Source organism: Lipotes vexillifer, unplaced genomic scaffold (genome assembly GCF_000442215.2).
Source record: "Lipotes vexillifer unplaced genomic scaffold, Lipotes_vexillifer_v1.1 scaffold168, whole genome shotgun sequence".
Classification (NCBI taxonomy): Eukaryota; Metazoa; Chordata; class Mammalia; order Artiodactyla; family Lipotidae; genus Lipotes; species Lipotes vexillifer.
The window spans coordinates 2,268,668-2,283,767 of record NW_006773947.1 but is presented as its reverse complement, the minus strand read 5'-3'; the positions used below and the strand labels follow the sequence as shown (position 1 = coordinate 2,283,767).

At 51.8% G+C, this 15,100-nt stretch overlaps 1 protein-coding gene across 1 annotated transcript in view; it reads left to right on the top strand.

Annotated features, from left to right (window-relative positions):
* The window catches only part of CABLES1 (Cdk5 and Abl enzyme substrate 1), a 108,231-nt gene extending 95,983 nt beyond the window's left edge, over positions 1–12,248 (top strand). Inside the window, exons 10-12 of the mRNA XM_007448622.1 lie at positions 8,307–8,413; positions 9,659–9,866; positions 11,924–12,248. Coding sequence (XP_007448684.1) covers positions 8,307–8,413; positions 9,659–9,866; positions 11,924–12,064 — 456 coding nt within the window. The 3' untranslated portion in view covers positions 12,065–12,248. The remainder of the gene's footprint in view (positions 1–8,306; positions 8,414–9,658; positions 9,867–11,923) is intronic.
* Positions 12,249–15,100: the final 2,852 nt, after the last annotated feature.

Genomic DNA, 15,100 nt, shown 5'->3' with positions numbered 1-15,100 from the left:
ACATGACACTGCACACACAGTTCATCAACTCGTGCTCTGAGACCACCCTTTAAGAAGCATGCATTTAAAAGTGCATCTAAATACTATCTGGGTGTGTGTGACCTCGGGGCCACGTCCACCCACTGTTATCTCAGGTGGGTGGAAACACTACTCCAGAAGTTTCTGTAGTACCAGGTAAACACTCGACACATGTCTGAAACCGTGAACGTGCTTTGCACACCTGGCCAGTCCACATGGTGGTGTAATCCTGACGCAAATGCAGCTTTCCCTGTGTGCCTCTCCTCGACTTGCAAGCCATCTCATTTCAGTGAGAGAACCTGAAGAGATGCTCGCCTAAGGGAAGGGGCACAGGTTAGACCCAGGATCCTGTGTTTGGAATCCGATGGGTAGAAATAGCAAGAAATGCAGCCCCAGGCCGAGTGGTCTGTGCACTCATTCCCGTAGTTTCCTTGCGATTTACAGTCCTCTCAGGAAAGAGGAATAAACAGAGAACAGCCGAAACGCCCAGCTGTGTGTGGTGAGATAGATTTCATCGAGGGCCGCGGCTCTGCTTTCCTCAGCGAGCAGGTCACGTGTGCTTTCCGGTGCCCAGCTGGGCTCGGAGCCCCGTGGATGTCAGGCAAGTGCAGTGGAGGCTGGCTGTTGGCACCGGAAAGAGCTGCAGACATCACTGCCTTGTATCCTCCGTTTCACAGGCCAGGAAAGCGAGGCTCAGAGAGGCCGCACACCTGCCCTGAGCTCCCTGCTGCCTCCTGGGTTTCAGGCAGGCTTGCCGCTGGAACCTGGCTCCTCTGGAATGTTCCTGCCCCCCAGAGGGGAGTGGCAGCAGAGTCGACAGCAAGCTCACATCAGTTCAGAGCTGTTCTAAGAGTCCCTAGGGAGATGTGAGCCCTGGCGGTGGGGATGAAAGGAAGGAGAGCCTTACCAGGCCCCGAGTGGAAGCACCTTTTATGTTGTTTCTGTGGGAATCAGACCATCAACCTGTCAGCTCTGAGCCCCTCGTTCTCCAGCACTGTTACTAGGGTGCACGCACCCCCAGCGCACGCCTGCTGCCTCCCACCCTCTCCTGTTGCACCCCAACCCCACCCTGGGAGGCCTTCCCTTTAGGGCATCCTGGTGGTGCCCTGGGCCAGAATGGGGCCCAAGGTCAGCTCTGTGGAGGCTCCCTGCCTTCTCTCATGATGAGTCCAAGCCTTTATTTGTTTTGGTAAAAAGCAAAGGGTGTCTCGGCGGCGCAGTAGACTCTTCCAGCTGGAGAACTAGGTTGTGGTCTTACCGTCGTTTCCTGTTATCTCAGAAGGGATGTGTGGCATCAGCCCCCATGCTGGGCCTTTCCTAACTCTGCCTGCCTCTCTGGAGGGACAGGCCGGGCAGGGCTCCTTTCTGAATTGCATCTCCTGGACCTTCTGCGTTTCGTTCCAATGGTCTCCTCCTCCCAGCTGACCTTCCTTCTTTCTGCAGCTGCTCACACACAGCTTCCCCGCAGCCAGGCAGCTGCGAGAAAGTGCATTTAAGTGATCTCTCGCTCCACCCCACCCTGCGAATCACAGGCGCCAGGGATGGAGCTGCCCATCCCTCACGCAGCTGGGCCCAGCTGTTGGCCGCTGCTGGGGCAGCAAGGACCCCCGCACTTGGCAAATCCCGTGGCCTAGAATTTAGTGGCACTGAGCACAGTGGTCACCCGGTCTGTACCAGACCAGTAGGGGACCACAGCCCATTTATTATCACTTTGAATCGTAGGAACGCACGCGCACTGGCAAAACCCAGCCGTTGTGAGTCTTTGTAAACCGTGCAGTTAGACTGATAGGGGACCTGGAACAAAGCATGGGCCTCCCGTTCCATTCATTCTCTCTCGAGCCAGAACGAATGGGTGGCTGGGGGCCCACTGTAACCCGCGCCTGCAGCTCAGCCTCCCAGTACTGCCGCCTCGGCTCACCCCCCATCCCTGGAAAGAGGACGACTGTCTCTCGGGGTTGGGGAGGGAGGGAGGTCCAGCCTCTAAAGGATGTCATAAGGCTCCCTCAAGACAGATAGGACCATGCAGAGGAGTCGTGGCTGCTATGTTCCAGAAAGTGTTTCCTAGAGGAAACCAGAGCTGACGACAGTGAGGACTGTCATCCCTCTGGAATCTACCTGAAGGGTCATCCTGGGCTCAGGGCTATTCTTCCCATACTTGGCGCCTGGCCGATCTGAAGCAGCAGGCTCCAGGTGCAGCGTGCGTGCAAGGCCCTGTCTGAGCAAGGGCCTGGGAGCAGATTGCCGCTTTGGGGGCCACCCATTCAGCCACCCTGATCACGTGCCCCGAGCAGCTGAGCACAAGCAGCCCGTACGTCTGGTGCCCTGCAGCCATCATCATAAAGCACATGACGGAGAAGCCGGATGAAGAAATGGAGCCACAGAGAGTTTAGGCCGCCTGCACTAGTGCCCAGATGCTGAGTGGCCGAGCTGGGGTTTAAACCCAGGCATCTGGCTCCAGAGTCTGGATCCTCCCCACTGAGCTGCAGCTCAGAGAAGCAGCGATGAGAGCAAGAGTGAGCCAGAGCCATCTGGAGGTGGAGGAGGTGGGGGCAGAAGAGACGTGCTCCCTCAGACCAAGGTCGAGGCCAGAACCTGCTGCCTGGGGCCGAACGGGGCCTCACAGGCAGGGGCGATGCTGCATCCAGCCTGGGATGGAGGGCTGAGATCAGAGCACAGGGAGGCTGCACAGCAGCTGCATCACAAGCGACACCACTGCTGTGGGCGGAGTTGTGTCCCCCGAGAAGATTGGCTTAAGTCCTAACCCCAGTATCTGAGGGTGTGACCTTATTTGGCAATAGGGTGTTTGCAGAGGTAAATTAGTTAAGATGAGGTCGTATTGGAGCAAGGTGGGCCCTAGCCCAATAGGACTGGTGTCCTTCTAAGAAGACAGAGACACAGAGAGAAGATGGCCATGTGAACACAGACACGGAGAGAACACCGTGTGGAGGCAGGGATTGGAATGATGCATATGCAAGCCAAGGACCACCTGGGACTACCAGAGGCTGGGAAGAAACAAGGGAGAGTTTCAGAGAGACCGTGGTCCTGCTTATTCCTTGATCGTGGATTTCCAGCCTACAGACTGTGAGACAACACATTTCTGTTGTTTAAGACATGAAGTCTATGGTACTTTGTTAACAGCAGCCACTGGACACCGATACAACCACTTTTGTGTTCTAAGGCACTCAGACTGACATCCGACATTTACCACCATCCTCCTGCCGTCTTGAATCTTGCAGCATTTCTTTGCCCCAGAAGCCAACCTACCTCACCCCCCAAAATATATGTAAGCAAGTGAACAAGAATGACTATTATTGGGCACCTGCCTCAGGTCCAGGCATAGCAAGCCTTCAGCAGTCAGCATGCACAGCCTCTTTCCCCGGATGCCCATGGATTTCCTGACGCTGCAAACCCCTAGGAATGCGGGCCCAGCTGGCTTGTGTCCGTCCTGTACCTTCCCCAGCGGAGCCACCCTCCCTCTGCCACACCGCCCTGGAGGACAGGGCTGCTGGCCACTTGGAGGTCAGGAAATGGGGGGCCTTGACAGAAGGATGGAAGTTTGCAGAGACCCTCTCACTCCCAAAATGTACTATATCTAGTTGAGGAAAGAGAGTAGCCAGGTGATGGCCAAATAGATCAGTAAATGGAGGATCAGACTGCCAGCCAGTCTTCTGCCCGGTGCGGGGAGCAGTCACCAGGACATGGCCCTGTGGCTGGAAACCCTGCACAGAAAGCATCACAGAGTGCCACCTCTGTACCTCCAGTGGCAGAGCTGGGGTTCAGAGGAATTCTGCCACTTAGAACATGAACTTGAGGGCTTGGCCACGTGCAGCCCTCGCTGGGGGCCAGGTGCTGAGCCAAGGGTCTCATAGCATCAGCTCACTGGCCTTCCTTCTACACCCCTCTCCAGGGTCCAGCATGGAAACAAATATAGCTATCCACTCATCCTGCTGCCAGGAAAAGTAGGTCCCAGCTCCATATCCCAAGAGCTAGGATGAGGCTACTTGTAAAAATAAGAGTCTCTCTTGCAAGGTCTGGGCTTGGGGGTGGCCGGAGCCCTCCTTGCCCCACCTCCAGGGCTGCAGGCTGAGCTGGGTTGTTGGTGCTCACGGGGCCCTTCTAAAGCTAGGACTGGTCAGGAAGTGGCATGGGAGGACCCCAGTGCTGTGGTGAACTGATGACATCGGTGCCTTTAGGGGAAGCAGAGCTCTGCCATATCCCACATCCCCCCAGTTAGGTCCTGTTACAGTAGCAGTAAATGCCATCAGTGAAAACAGTGTATGCATCAGTTATGGTTCAGTTATGAAGCACAGCATCCACTCGAGCTAGTTTAAGAAGAAAGGCAGTTTCTTCCAGGGTACCAAACAGCTTATAGAGTCACTGGGGAGGCTGACGAAACAGCCTAAGTTGGGGTTTCTGGAATGATCCCCAAACCATACTGCAGAACCAGGTCACTAGGGGAATCTGCACTGGCTGCCAGCTCTGGATGTGACAGTATTGCCACCTCCATGGTCAGAAAGCTGCCACTGCTGCTGGATCCAGACCCATGCTGCCCTACTGTGGTCTACACCCGCAAAATGGAAACTGGGACTCTAGGGCTCCTGCGGTGACTCTTCTTGGTAGCAGAAACAACAGAAGCCCAGCCTCTGCTTCAGCTCTGCTTTCGGACACCAGCGCATGGGATAGGAAGAACTGGAATTGTATTTGGAATCCTAGCTGCAAAGGAGTCGGGGAGTACAGCAAGGCATCCCAGAAGGGGGTTGGATATCCAAGCCGTAGTGTATAGTGAAGGTGAATCACTGGGGTTTACGGAAGATGATCCTGCAGAAGTGGCATTGCAGCCTAGGCAAGGAGGATCTGATTCACATAAAAATCACCTGGGCAAGATCACGGTGCAGAGAGCAGGGCGCCCCCCTCAGACACTGGCTCAGTGGGACTGAAGCGGAACTTGTTTGCTGCTGTCTCCCTGTTGTCCTCTTGATAAAATTCTTCAGTGTCCTTTAGGTACATGGTGTTCTCTGTTTGATCTTTGAGATAAACCTCTGAAGCAGCCCATCAGGTATTCTTACCTTGTGCCGAGAAGAGGAAGGTGAGGCTCAGCTCAGGGAGGTTAAGCCACTTTTTGCAAGTTAGGCCTGACTTGCTGGAGATGGAACCGCCAACCACCGTCCCCAACCCTTTCCACCTGCCCAGCCTCTTGGAGCTACTCCCTGCTGCTACTAACTCGTGCTCTTTCAGTCTGATTAAGAGCAGGAAAGCAGTGTGCCCTACCTCAGTGGGGCAAGTCCCATCACCTCTCTGACCCTCTGTTTCCTCCTCTGTAAGGTGAGGTGGCTGGAAGGCACTCTTCTGACAGTGGGAGCCTTCTTTCAAGAGAAGCGTTGCGTGTATCTACATTTAAGACAGAAAACAGCAGGGTCGCTGTGGTTGCCACAGGGAGGGATCCAGACACCTCCCGCACAACCCCACCTCCTCCAGCCCCTGGAATATCCTTGCTGGGGGCTCACCCAGCTTTGGCCCCCAGCAAAAGCTGGCAACTCTTCGCTTGAACCTGCTCACATCATTGCAAGCCTCGCGACGGTCGTCTGCAGAGGAGGAGCAGAAGGGGCTGTCTCTGGGAGGCCAGGGTGTGGGGAGGGGTGGGAGAAAGGGGGAGGGGTACTGGCTATTTAGGAGATAGAAAACTTGGCTGATTGGCTGATGGGCCCAGCTTGAGGTAAGTGTGTTAGATGGGGTACCCCGTTCTGCTGCCTGTTTCCTAAATGAAAAATCTTACATCCTGTTCATCCCAGAGGAGACGTTTGTTTGAGATGACAGGCACGTCTTGGAGGGCCGCCACAGGGAAGGCGTCCACTCTCCTGGACCTTGGTAGTAAGTGGCTTCCATAAAATGTGTGCACCCCGCTCCCATCGCCCAGCAAAGCAGCACTGCCCATGCGTGTGTGCGTGCACGTGTCCACGTGTGCTCCATGGCTGGTTGCTACCTCCCGGCTCTTCACCGGCACGTCGCCGGGACACGTGGCAGCTACCAGATGGGTGTGTCCTGGGTCAGCTGAGGGACAGCCTTCCTGATTGGGCTGGAAAGACCGCAGCTCCGAGGCGGAAGTCGTGGCATTGCACCCACCGAGTCCACCTCCACCCAGAAGTGGAAAAGCTCTGAACAAGCTTGGTGGAATCGTGTGCATTAATAGGACTGTGGTTTGCCTTTCTTAGCCAGAGAAGCAAAGAAGGTGCCACCGAGATCAGTGTGAATTTGGACGTGCAGGCTGTTTGCCTGCTCTTGGTTATAAAAGTGACACCAGAGACATTCCATGTGCCTGTTCTGAAACCGTGTCCAACCAAACGTCTTCTGAATGGGGGTGTTCACAGAAAGCCACCAACTTTTGTTAGAGCTGCTGAGGAGACCTTGGATGTGTCTTCTGGAAAAGGCCAGGCACTCACCTGAGAAGAGGCTGGTGGTAGCTGTCCACGGGAACCGGCCTTCTCATCACAGTGTGTGGTTTCCTCTTCCTCTGGCTTTGCCTGACAAAGGTTACCGCCCATAACCAGCCAGAAGAGGCATCCCACGTTGTTGCAGCCCTTGGGAAGTATGTTCCTGAGGAGGTGGGGTGACATCCAGCCAGAGTGAGTTGTTTTTTTTTTTTTTAATTTGGAGTATAGTTGATTTACAACGTTGTATTAGTGTCAGGTGTACAGCAAAGAGAATCAGTTATGTATATACATATATCCACTCTTTTTTTAATTTTCCCGTATAGGCCATTACAGAGTATTGAGTAGAGTTCCCTGTGCTATACAGCAGGTCTTTATTAGTTATCTATTTTATATATATATAGTAGTGTGTATATGTCAATCCCAGTCTCCCGATTTATCCCTCCCCACCAGACTGAGTTTAATTCAGAGTTAATAGTGTAAGGCACAGAGAAGCAAGGGGGATCAGGGCATGCAGAGAGAGCTCGAAGGAGCCGGTCTTTCAGGATGGTTGGAATTGGGAAGGGCAAGTGGAGGAGGAGGAACTCAGGGTTCATGGGACTGTTGATAATAGCCAACATTATATACCTACAATGGAATATTATCCAGCCTTAGAAAGGGAGGGAATTCTAAAACGTGCTACAACATGGATAAACCTTGAGGACATTATGTGCGGTGAAATAAGCCAGACACAGAAGGACAAATACTGTGTGATTCCACTTCTATGAGGAATAGTCAAATTCAGAGAGACAGAAAGTAGAATGGTGGTTTCCAGGAGGAGCTGGGGGGAGAGAACGGGGAGTTAGCGTTTAATTGGGACAGAGTTTCAGATTTGCAAGATGACAACAGTTCTAGAGGTGGATGGTGGTAATGGTTGTACAATATGGTGAATGTACTTAATGCCACTGAACTGCACACTTAAAAACGGTAAAAATGGACTTCCCTGGTGGCGCAGTGGTTAAGAATCTGCCTGCCGATGCAGGGGACACGGGGTAGAGCCCTGGTCCAGGAAGATCCCACATGCCGCAGAGCAACTAAGCCCGTGCGCCACAACTCCTGAGCCTGTGCTCTAGAGCCCGCGAGCCACGACTACTGAAGCCCACACGCTTACAGCCTGCGCTCTGCAATAAGAGAAGCCACCGATGAGAAGCCCACGCAACACAACGAAGAGTAGTCCCGGTTCGCCACAACTAGAGAAAGCCTGCGCGCAGCAACAAAGACCCAACACAACCAAAAATTAATTAATTAGTGGATTTTTTTTAAAAAAGGTAAAAATTGTCAATTTTATGTCATGGGTATTTTCCCACAATTAAAAAAATAAAAAAACTAGCCAACATTTATTGAGCACTTGCTGTATACCAAGAACCGCACAGAGCACTTGTGACGTAGTTCTCCAAATAGCCGTATGAGGTAGGCGCCATTGCTGTTTGCGTTTTACAGATGTGGAATCTGAAGTTGGGGGTCATTAAATAAATACACCTCTCACAGCCAGGTGACTTATGATGGTCGTGAGGATTGTACCCAGATCTGCGAGGGTCCAGATATCACACTCTGTGAACAAAAGGCTGAAACACGGGCACTAAGAGGCACAGACTCCTGACAATTTCTAAGTGTTGCCCTGCTGATGGACGGGGTTTGGCTTCCATCCACCTGCAGAGGCCCTGCCCGTCAGGCTCCTGCCTCCAGCAGAGCCCTTGAGGTGGCCCTCATCTGAGTTCCCTGTTGCTGGTGGTGCAGGGTGTTAGAAGTTGGCTCTAACTTGCACATGATTATACCCATGACCAGCATTTTAAGGAGTGAGCCGTGTCACCCCATCTGTTTCAGACCACAGTGATCGACTACGTGAAGCCCTCGGATCTCAAGAAGGACATGAATGAGACCTTCAAGGAGAAGTTTCCTCACATTAAGTTAACACTCAGCAAAATAAGGAGGTACGTGGGGATGAACGCCCACCTGAACTTTCCCCCAGGCCCCTCTCCCAGCACGCGCTGAGCTCGTGCTTTTTACGGTGAGCCTTCTGTTGTTCTGGGGAAGTGAAACATGGTCACATTCAGCTAAAAGAGGCTCGTCTGGTGCGGGCTGACCGGTGCCCAGATGTGAGTGAGCCAAGGCAGGCAGGACTGAGGTGGAGCCCTTGACACAAGCTGACAAGGATCTGGAGTGTGGTTCCTTATGAAAGAATCATTTCATACTATCTGTGGCTTACAGTTCAGTAAAATTTATGTTATGGAAAACTGAGAATAGGAAACATTCAGTTCCCTGCATTCTCAAATGCAGGCAAAACAGAACAGAATTGGTATCAGAGGGTTTGAGATAACTCTACCCACAACCGTCTGCCCAGAGGTGACAGCCAAGCCCTATATGTAAGCAGTCAGCAAAACGGCCAAAGCAAAATCAGGCCCAAATTTCCCCTGCAGCTGATTGGATCGACCTTGTGGTGACCCACATCTTCCGGCCCCAGTAATCGAGAGGACTGGCCCTGCTGGGCTGGAGAGAAGCTGACTTGTGTTGTGTCTGTGTGCCAGGACAGCAAGATTTCAGGGCGTGTGTGTGTGTGTGTAGTAATGTTGGCTAGGGCTATACACAAACATAGTGTTGGAACATGTGCCAGCATTCATACATTTATGTATCCCAATCCTGATTTGATTCTGGCACGTTCCTAGCCAAAGAGGTGAGAAAAATTAAGTATTCATATTTTGTCTGTTGGTTGGGCCGCTTTCCTAAGTAGGCTGGTTGCTGCACTCTTAGTCTAACCCCTCTTCGGCCATAGTTAGTGGCCATAAGCGATCTTCGGCAGAGCTGATGCCAAGTACCTCATTTATCCGAGTAACTGTCTCTCTGGAATGACCTTAGTTTCCCTCTGTCACTGTGGGTGGCTCTACTCCTAGTTTCCGGACCCTCAGCTATCCACTTGGGCTCAACATGGTCCCATCTGGACGTGGTCCCATCTGTACAGACAGCTTGACCAACAGAGAAGGGTTCGAAGTCCCAGCAACTTAAGTCTGTTGGCCACATATAACGTAACTTTCTCACTCATAGGGATTTAATCCCATTCCACGTCGCCCTTCTGGAAATGAAAGAGAAAATGCTTTCAAGACAGGGCAGTCTTTTTCTTTGGGGTCACCCGAAACTCCAAGTTCTGATAAGACTCTTCCCTCCCTCCCGTCTTTTTCTAGCCTGAAGCGAGAGATGCGGAAGCTTGCCCAGGAGGACTGTGGCCTCGAGGAGCCCACGGTGGCCATGGCATTTGTCTACTTTGAGAAGCTCGCCCTCAAGGGAAAGCTAAACAAACACAACCGGAAGCTTTGTGCCGGCGCGTGCGTGCTCTTAGCAGCCAAAATTGGAAGCGACCTCAAAAAACATGAAGTCAAGCATTTAATTGACGTAAGTGGGCTGAATTCTGATTGGCTGGTTGGGGGGGGGGCGGGGCATGCACTCCAGGCCAGCGTTTGTCTCAGAAGAGCCTGGTTGGTGACCCAGCCCGGGAGATTTCTGAGCCTTAGTACCAGCTAAGGGACCAGGGCTGTGAGGTTGGCCCTTCTACAGCAGATGTCAGACCCCACATCTTGGGCTGTCTTAGAACAGAGGGATAGGCCACTTTGATGAGACTGAAGATCCCCAGTATTGGGTCTGGCCATAAAATACACTTTTAGGCACCATGGGGGTGAGCTTTTTCTCCAAGCCACAGAAGCCACTGTAATAGCCAGGGGTCTTGCGGGTGGTGTGACCTGCAGAACATCCGTCAGACACACCTTGGCTTCCTGTGGCCTCGGCTGCTTACTCTTTTGGGGAAGGGCGTGGGCTTGGCTGAGTGGTATCTCCTTCCTTTTAAAATAGAGCCCCTTGGGGTTCCCTGGTTGTCCAGCGGTTAAGACTCTATGCTCCCAATGCAGGGGGCCCAAGTTCAATCCCTGGTCAGGGAACCAGATCACGCATGCCGCAACTAAAGACCCAGTGTAGCCAAATAAATAAATAAATAAATAAATAAATTTAAAAAATAAAAATTAAAGTAGAGCCCCTTTAAAGCAAGGAAACACTGATCTTCTTAGACAGGTACAAGAATGCCTGTTTTTAAAATTCAGTGTATTCTGGGAATTCCCTGGCAGTCCAGTGGTTAGGACTCCACGCTTTCACTGCCAAGGGCCTGGGCTCAATCCCTGGTCGGGGAACTAAGATCCCACAAGCTGCGCGGCGCAGACAAAAAAAAAAAAAACAATCAGTGTATTCATAGAAAATTTGAGATACAATAAAGCCAACAGATCAGGATATTCATCAGAATTTCCTACCTTTTTAAGGCTGAATAATGTTCCACTGCATGTATACACCACATTTTGTTTATCCATTTATCCATCCATGGAAGAAATGGTACAGAATCATCTAATTTGTGTAGTGAACACTTTTAGGACCATAGTTGGGATACCAAATCTGAGCTGAGAATCAATAGATTTACATAGATAATAGCTGAACTAATGAATCTTTACAAGTGTGCTGTTACACACATTTCATAGTTGAGAAATATATCATCCAGCAATGCTGATAGTACCAATGCAGAATATAAGGGTAACGATCTGACAGGCCATTTGCAGTAGCAATTAACTGAACGCAAGATCCCGACCCAGTTATAATCTGAAAGTAGTCGCCGACTACTCTGGTGTTGAGATTTTTTTTTTTTTTTAATTAAGCCAAAAGCTAAGTTTAAGCCAAAGCAGAATGTACTCTAGCAAAAATGAGGCCTTCCCTACCCACCCTCACCCTGATTGTTCTCCATTCCTACTCCAGCAGCAGCTGGACCAAGAGGCAGTGCAGGAGGGGAGCCCCTGGGCGTGGGCTCGGCCCAGTCAGATCCACACAGGCCATGTAATGCTGTGAAAGTGAGGCAGCCTCGCCAGGACTTGGTCCTCGAGCGTAAAATGCAAGGACCAAACTACACATAACCAGCTCCCCCAATCCTAAACCTCCCATGTGGATATTGTTGTTATAGATGATTTGCTATGGTTTTAGTCTTACCTCTAAGCTTGAATAACCTAGTTGTAACAGGTACAGTTTGAGTCTCAGCTGAGTCTGAATCTCAGCATTTCAATTCGCTGCCCATGTCACCTTAGACAAATTCTTAACCTCTTGATCCTGTTTACCCATCTGTAAAATGGAGATAAATGTTAACACTGACCATGTAAGATTATCAAGAGATGTAATGAAGTCACGGGCTGCATCTCAGGCCCCCGGCACACTGTGGGTCCTCAGGGAGGTAGGAGTCCTTTTCCATCAGGACTGAGAGCAGGAAACACGGCTGATGCCTCCGTTCCTTCCTCCACAGTCTTGCCCATGACGGGTTTCTCTGTAAACACTCTCTGGCTGATGGATACAGAGGTTACACGTGGAGAAGGCCTAGGATTTTTATTTCAAAGCTAAAAGCCTTTTGGTTTCCTTTATTTCTGTTGCAGAAGCTGGAAGAGAAGTTCCGGCTGAATAGACGAGAACTGATTGCCTTTGAGTTCCCGGTGTTGGTGGCCTTGGAATTTGCACTTCATCTGCCGGAGCACGAAGTCATGCCCCACTACAGACGCCTGGTCCAGAGCTCCTAGCACAGGCCTCCTAGGAGGGCCGGGACCACTTCCCCTGAGCTCACTGGGGCAGTGCGTACTACTGGAAATGCAAAAATAGAACTCAACGCAGCAAATTTTTCTCCACTCGACATGTTTTTGTGCAGAAGCAGCAGCAGAAACTTTTCAGGGAGTCTTCCATCTGGCCAGCCGAGATGGGCTGTGAACCCTTTACTGCTCAGCCAGGAAGGGGAGACCTGAGCAGAAGATGGCTCTCCCAGCTCTCCACTCACCAGATTTCCTAGCTGGCCTCACCCAGACTTCCTCGCGACCACACGCAGACCTGGCAGGCGTGGTCCAGGGCCTTCTCTCCAGCCCTGTTCCAACTCGGAGTGCAAAGTTCTAGAGCAGATTGGGGAAGAGAATTTGCGGAAGTTGGAAGAAAGCTTCCAAAAGGTACCCTCAGTGTGTCAAAAGAGCGTGCCAATCTATTTTTGTATCCGCTGTTGGAAGTGCACTTTCCTCTGGAGCATGTGGCTGAGTGTGAGAGTGTGTTTGAGAGATGTCACATCAGCCCTCCACCCGCAAAGCCAGCCCCACCCTCTGCAGAACAGACCTCAGCCTGGGGTCAGGAGCCAGGCTGACCCTCGGCAATTATTTCTACATAATCTCTGGATAACAGTCACTCTGTCCGTACCAGGTGGATATCTTCTGCCCTTAGAAAATGACATTGTTTCTGTTACTGCTCCTACCACCAATGGGACAAAGAAGACAAGCTCTCACTCGGATGGGCTGCGTGGAAAGGTGTGGCATGTGACGTTCTATACCTTTCCGCCATCACGTCCTGCGTGTACACGAACCTTCACACTTTCCCCACTGTGCAGATGGTGGGGTTGGGATCCGCGGTGTGTATTCCTGTGCTCTATGTTAGAGTGCATCACAGGCACATTTATTGTGCTATCTATCTATCTACCTATCTATATAAAGTGTTTTATAAAATCCAAAATAGGGGCAAGACGCATGATTGGTGTTTTGAGGCTTTTGACAGCTGGGACAAATTGCATCTTGAGCTGAGGATGAGTCAATCGAAGAGGCAACAGCTCTTAGCATCACCATGTCCCCAGGGCTGTTAGTGCAGAGTTTTCGTTGCTACTTGTACCGATTCACTGGGACAACCTGTATGGAGGCACATCATCACTCTGTCCCCTCATAGCTGCAGGAGAGAGGTGCCCATTGTGGTTCAACGGACGGAAGGAAGCCTGTGGCCCTGTAAAGAGAGAATTAAAATATTTTATTGTTTCTATATCCATGTATGTGTATGTGTAGACGCTTTAAGTCTCACCAGTCACCCTCGCCTTGCATTACAGTTCATCTGCCACCATCCCCACCTCGATTTCACACACAGATTCGGAGCTTTGCAGTCACCCCAGAGAAGGGGCGCCGGGGTACCGGGCTTTAGTCAGCAGAGCTTGAAAGAATCTGATAGTCACAGGTTGGAGGAATTCAAGCAGTGGTCAGGGAGAGAGCAAACAGGACCCAGAGTAACAGAGTTTAGTCATAAATATTTTGCTAACAAATTTCCTTAGCGGGATTCAGTTGTGAGATGATTTTGTTGAGGGGTATGATGAACGTGATCTCTTGGGCTTGATAGATTAATTACTATTTCTGGGACACCTGTTTATGAGGCAAATTGGGAAAGAAACAGGAAGTGTTCAGAATGTCTCCATCACCTGAATATAACCCGCCCTCGACCTTCCTCGGCTGGTGTCTGTCACCTGCTTCTCCCTGATGAGCCCCCTGGTTCCCAGCCCACTCAGCTCCCCGGTGAGGGCCTGGTGGGTGGAAAGCCTCTCAGAGATGCGAGGCCACTGGCATCTAGAACTTGTAGCTCCCCGCCACCCATCTGCCTTGAGTCTCCTGCCAAGCTCAGGGGATATCCAATAGGTGACATGGGCCACCGGCCCAGATGTGCGGAGGGCAACACCCTGCGTCCTGCCTGTGTCTTAAAACCAGGCTCAGTTTCTTGGGTTTGGGGCAGTTTGGTTTGGGGCATTTATGAGGTGGGCTTGAGAAGTCGTGGGTCCATTTTTGTTAAGACAATTTAAACATCTATTTTGACCTGTGGGTTTGTTAAGTGGAGAGTTTATGGGTTTTAATTCAGTTGGGAAGGAGGCTGAGAATGAAAGATTTTGTCCAGAGCGCTCCTTTTCCTTGTCCATCACATGAGCTTTCCGAAGGAAAAGGGGAATGAGGCAGAGGCCAGGGCACCAAGGTCACTACCGGCGCCTCCTGGGATGTGGTGACTGCCAGTCACTTCCCAGCCTAGGGCTTTGGCAAGGAGTCGTGGAGGCAAGCCTGTGCCTGTGTGGAGAGAAGGCGGCCGCTCAGCAGACTGTTCTAGAAGACCCCAAGGCTCTGCCCTTCCACCGTCCACCACAGCGGCAGGTTTGGACCCCTTGCAAGCCCTGCTCCCTCTTGGGCTGCCTGAAGCCTCTGCAGTTCTCGAGGCCAAGGGTCTGGGGAAGCCCACGCTCCTCGGGATGGCAGGAGCCGCCCCACCTGACTTGGTTTCCCCAGACTGGCCTGGTGGACCGGGGGTGTCTCTCCTCTGGTGCCCTGACTGTGAGGTCAGGTTAGAGATGGAAAGCAAGGAGCAGCCGGCCTGGTGGCAGCTGCCCTGTCCCCAAGCAGTGGGCCCGCTGTGCGCCCTGCCCGGACAGGATCAGTCCCCATCCCCCAAAGGCCTTGAGGCCTCAGACCAGTGACAGTAGAGGTCTCTCCTTTCCCTTCTTTCCCCCCAATCAAACCTGCATTAAAGCAGGAAATCCACACCAAAGGCAAAGCTGTTTGTTTTCCTTGGTTTTTTTCTCCTGACCAAAACTTCCTCTATTCTTTTGGTGGCCCACCCAGCACACCCATTCTGGGTGTCCCCGTACTCCGCACAAACCACTGCGTACCACGGGCCCCTCCGTTCCCGCAGCAGCACATAGGTCTGTTGGTCGCCCTACCGCTGAACTCTCTTAGACGTTTCCAGTTCAGTGCAGAACGGCTGGCCTTCTTGCCTCCGTTGCAATCTGC